Here is a 5446-nt window from a genome sequence, read left to right as displayed (position 1 = left end):
GCAACCAATTCAAACTTTGTACGGTGAAGCCATCGAGCGGACCACCATTCCCGAATACCCAGTACTTCTAGAAGTTACACCGTTGGATCAATCAAGCGACCGAGATTATTGGGTGATGCACAACAAGCCGGCCACAACCACATAAACCCCTGGAGGTTGTCACCAGTTGAAAGAATCTGGGCAAAATCTCCTATTTCAGTTGTTCACTAGAATCTGGCTTCTCAAATTCATTCCAACATTCGCAGACATTCTAGAAACATTTTAACAAGGTGGATATGGTCGACGGAAGGAGTCATGCCAGCCGTCTCCAAACTCCTATACTATTCACAGAATTTGAATTAAGAGCGAAACATAAGTATAAACATAAATATAAATATCCCTTCCCTTTCATGTACCATAAAAAGTCGAAACGCTATATATATAGCCAATCCTGCTCTCCGCCACTAACGTATCAGGAAAGACCAGCTCTTCGCTGCAGACACACTATCATCATCCTCTCCTCCTTGCAACATCGTTGTGTTCCGTGTTCGAATATCCGGGCCGTTTCTCGATCATGACTGAGGCCCTGCTCAGGAAACGCGACCGTGAGATCGAGGCTCCGCCGGAGTCCACAGACGTCCAGAAGCAGAAACGCTTTCACGGCGAAGAAACAGACGAGTTTCTTCATCTACTGCAATTAGATCAAACTTTAGCAGAAGACGACGAAGAAGATGAATTCTCTCCCAGTGAGGAGGTTGTAAACAGAGTCATGAGAAGCTTGGAGGAAGAGATTGGCACGACATGTTCCACTTCTTATCCTTCCCCTAACTCCGGGTATGATTCTGCAGCCACTGATATTTCTGGCATCCATGAAGGCCTAACCCGAGATACGGACTCGGACGTTGATTTATGTTATCTCCTTGAGGCTTCAGACGACGATCTCGGCATTCCTACGAGCCCCGTTTGGGACATAACAGAAGAATTCTGCCGATCTTCGGAGGAAACACAGGAGGAGGGTTTGACGGGGAATCCAAATCTTAAATCGCTTTGTGAAAACTGGCACTTCGTGGACGAATTCGAAAACTATCAACTGTTCGAATTCTACGAGCATGCCTGGGATGCGACCCACCTTGAGGATCATCTCAACATAGATTCTGTCAGCCAGGTCATGTTATTTGATGGGGAAAGTTTTTCTGCTGCTTGAGGACTGTAAACTGCCGGCGGTTTTGTAGTTTGAACGAATGCAAGCTTTCCTTATTTCTGTATAGCCGGTGCTTCCATCTGGTGCGGACCAGAAATAGCTATAGATACAAACAATTATTGTACGATTAAAAATTTCTTTCATATATTTTGTGCAATTTGTGCAACATGGTTTTGGCATTCTTACAAATTTGGTATCTGACATGGCGGATAAAGTTTCAAGTTTTAACACCTTTCAGATTATCCGAAATTCGTTTTCATGGATCTGCTCGGAAGAAAAAAATTTAAATATGATATCTGTCCAGAAAATTTTAAGCCTAACATCTCAATTTAGGTTCGTTAAAAGTTTGCTATCGCTTCTTATTAATCCCGATTTTCAGTTATTCGAATTCCAGCCATCCACTGATAGCTCTGGTCTGATGCTTTAAGCTATGGATTAACTATTTTATTAAAGGCTAATTTTGTGAATATTATATATGATAGATATATTTGAAGAGGTCGAAAACGAACACTCTCTATTTATTATAATAAAATTCTTTCAGTTTTAAATTCAACCCTTACCAGGAGCCTGTGACGTTGGCGATGGCCACACCCTCTTTATGTTCAACTGAGGAAAAACGACCGATAGAGGTCAAATCTTTGCGTTACTTTAGAAATAGAAATGCGCCAGATCTTGTCTGACTTTTTCATAACAGTGAGTACTTCTGGAGGCTCCATGTAATGGCCACAAACGACTTGTGATGGGCATTCAAGATTGGTGCAACAAATGGTTTTATAGGCCACATAGTCATCACTCAAAATACACGTCCAATGTGCCTAAATGAAACTTCATGGTGAAATGTGCATTTAGATGAGCTTCCATCAAACCAACAACACCCCTCTAGACATTTGTTCTTTCCCTGGATGATGAATGGTGCTCAAGAAAAAATGATCAAGGTGCATGGACTCAAAATCTATCCCCACAACCTGTAACTACCAACTATGAGTATTCTCTGTTGCGCGTGGTGAGTGAATGAAACCCATGAAAATGAAAAATAAGATAGGCAGTGATGGGTACCACAGTTTTTTAGTGATTTGCACGCATTTAGAGTCAAATGATCATTTAGTTGCATTTTCATTTGTATTCTATAGAATTTTCCCTATTTGTGTATTTAGGATCCATATTAGGTTAATATTTTGCATTCATAGTGTTTTATTATCAAATTCATCAAGGTCAACTGATTTATTTGCATTATTTTATGTAAAAATATGACTACATTATAGTTTATTCTCATAGATTAGAGTTGGCTCTTCATATACCATTTAAATTTCATATTTTATACCGTTTTTTTTCATATTTCATACTTTTGGTATCTAGAGACATTTTTTGGGTTTGTGTGCTTGGGTGCCGACTTATCGTACTTTCTAATTTTTATTTGATTTTGTTTCTGAAAACAATATACTTATCAATTTAGTTAGGGAAACCCCGTGGAGAAGCATCAACCAAATCCAAATGAGAGACATTCACAATGAGGTGACATTGGCGATAATCCTAAGAAATAACTGGACTCTTTCTTGTTTTGCACGGAAGAATTTATAAGCGATTAGAAGCCTTTCTAGTTGTCACTGTAGGATGAAAAGTTCTCTGTTCCTTTTTTTAACATGTATATCTGTAGAGAACCGAAATCCTCACAATTGCCTAAGGTACGATAGACATGATTAGCTTTTGCTATCTTGGTGAACAAGAACTTGTGTAAAATGCTACATAAGGTTACTTACTCCACCAAGAGAAAATTCCAGAAATAATTCTCCAATTATAAACAAAAATGAAAATGGATTACAAGTTAGTTAAAATCTGCATTTGAAATAAGCTTGCTGCAACATCAAGCTCACTATTGTTACCACTCTAGACCATCCATTAACTTTTGGTCAAACTGAGAGTTATAGCATCTCTAATTCTTGAAGTGATATCCACAAAAGAATTATTTATTTTGTAGTAAAGGACGAAGATGTGAAAAAGTCATTGTAGAAGCTTTATCACAACCACGGGTGCTTCACGGCAATACTATAACACGTGCATTCATATTGGGGATTTATATTAGGGAAAAAATGACATAATATATTGGGGGATATATAGGGGATAAATGGTTTTTATATTGGCAGGTATAAAAAATAGAGCTCAAAGTTAATGAAAAATTATAAAGGGGTATAAAAAATGTTAATGAAAAAATGGATACCTATAATATCTAGTGAAGGTAGGGGTTTTTTAAATTGGGAAGGTATATTGGGTTTGTATTGGTAGGGGGTTAAATAATGTGATTTTTAGAGATATTTTCCAATACATAGTCAAATTAAGGGTATTGTTTAATATGCCACAAACGCACGTGATATGTTAGAGGTTCATTGAGTGAAGCCCCTGTGATCACAACTAGCTCAAGTTGAATAGGTAACACTGCCTCCATGCCATATACTAGTTGAAAAGGAGATTTTGTTGTGGCTTTCTTTATGTTGATCATGTCTGCGCATAGTGCATACATGTGCTATGATTCCCATGCCTTCTTGTTCTTTGCTAAAATATTATTGATCATTTTCATGAGATTTGGGTTTGAAGACTCAACTTGGCCATACCTTTGGGGGTAGTATTCCTTTGGGTTTGAAGACTCAACTTGGCCATTCCTTTGGGGGTAGTATTCCTTTGGGTTTGAAGACTCAACTTGGTCATTCCTTTGGCACTACGATCTGGTCCTAGTTTCACTTTAATATGACAACTTTGATTTTTGAGCTATTTTGAAGCCACTTCTGAATCTGAGCATGTCTAGAGCCCCATGGATCAGTCAGGGACTTCCACGTACCACCCGACTATAGATTTGGTTGAACCAAATATTTCTTTCATCCAATCACCCCCACACTATATTCCAAGCATGAATGTGGGATCATAAGGGTTAAACCAATATAAAACCAACTACGGCTTCTAGAGGCCAAATCACCTCAATCCTCAATCACAATGATCCCATCTATATGGCCTAGAAATCGCTAAAATCAACCAAATGAGTCTCTACCCAAGTTATCCAAGGCTCTAGGAACTAGTAATTCAACCCACAGCTAATCATGGCTCTAGAGTGTTTGTTCCATCCCACGGTATGATGGACTAGTAACTAAACCCACAAAGCTCTAGAGTGTTTGTCCCAACCTACAACTTCCAAGAACTAGTAACTCAACCCAAGTTGTTACAGTGCTCCATAGCATTTTTTCCAAGCCACAACCATAGGGAAACAAAGAACCAATCAGAAAATCCAAAATGGAGAACCCGCTACACCATGGTTATCCAAGAAATGGCAAGGAAAGGTTGAAACCACTATCAATATAGTAAAATCTCCGTGCCAATGACAACACATAACCAAGGAACCACATGCATATACCATGTATCCAACAACCAAAATGCTAAATCTCACATGCATACTGTTACTTGCAATACACAACTATTTTTTGTCGTTACTTGCAGCTCTCCAATCTTCTTATTATGCACCCTTTCTTTCCTTGTTGGCTTATCCAAGTGCTTTCTCCTTCTCCTTTGTTGATCCTGATCAAAGATGAGAAAAATAAATCAACTAATTATCAGGTGCCTTTTTATCATTGATGTCTCCTTTTTCTTCAGTTTCCTTCATTTTTCCTCTAATTCCCCTTGCATGAAAATCTATGTCTCTTCATCTTCCTTTTCTCATATTTTTATTTATTTACATAATTAGATGCCAATTATTACTTCTTTTCCTTTGCCAATTTCCATAGTCATTATTGAACCAAAAGTGATTCCCACTACAATGTTTTTCTCACCATTCAACTTGGAATATGTGTCCCATGATCTTGATCTTATTTTATTTACATGGAAAATCAACTAGGTGTTGTTACAAACCCCTCCCCCTTGGGGGAACACCCTCCCCAGTTTTCTATGACGCTTATGACCAACAAATTGCTAAAAACAAAACATATTGCCTATGTAGGTTTATAACATAGCTCGATGCAGTATTTACAATGACATCATGTTGAAAACAAATAAACATAATGCTTATTGTAGCTTTATAAATACAACTCGATACTGTATAACATATGCTTATACACCTTTCCTTTAACTAGAAAATAACCATATTGTTTATGGATATTTATAAACATAGCTTGATACCATATTTACCATAATAGACACATATATACATATGAACATTTTCTCAAATATAGTACCCGTATTCACCTCCTTCCGAGGAAATCCAGAATCCACTACTAAGATCAAATTTTG

The 5446-nt window shown here is 37.8% G+C and overlaps 1 protein-coding gene across 1 annotated transcript; it reads left to right on the top strand.

Annotated features, from left to right (window-relative positions):
- Positions 1-536: 536 nt before the first annotated feature.
- LOC149170802 (uncharacterized) lies at positions 537-1252 on the top strand. The gene has a single exon (XM_089427359.1). It carries the CDS (start codon positions 554-556, stop codon positions 1181-1183), a length of 630 nt encoding a protein of 209 aa, XP_089283485.1. The 5' UTR covers positions 537-553; the 3' UTR covers positions 1184-1252.
- Positions 1253-5446: the final 4194 nt, after the last annotated feature.

This window comes from Pinus tabuliformis, chromosome 4_2 (genome assembly GCF_031772625.1).
Source record: "Pinus tabuliformis cultivar Carrire ecotype Pingquan chromosome 4_2, CPIR1, whole genome shotgun sequence".
Taxonomy (NCBI): Eukaryota; Viridiplantae; Streptophyta; class Pinopsida; order Pinales; family Pinaceae; genus Pinus; species Pinus tabuliformis.
The sequence above is the reverse complement of the archived record's forward strand: the minus strand, read 5'-3'. Positions and strand labels throughout refer to the sequence as shown.

What these genes read in the sequence shown, in the direction of transcription:
- LOC149170802 (XM_089427359.1), top strand. Translation starts at nt 554, where the DNA reads ATGACTGAGGCCCTGCTCAGGAAACGCGACCGTGAGATCGAGGCTCCG.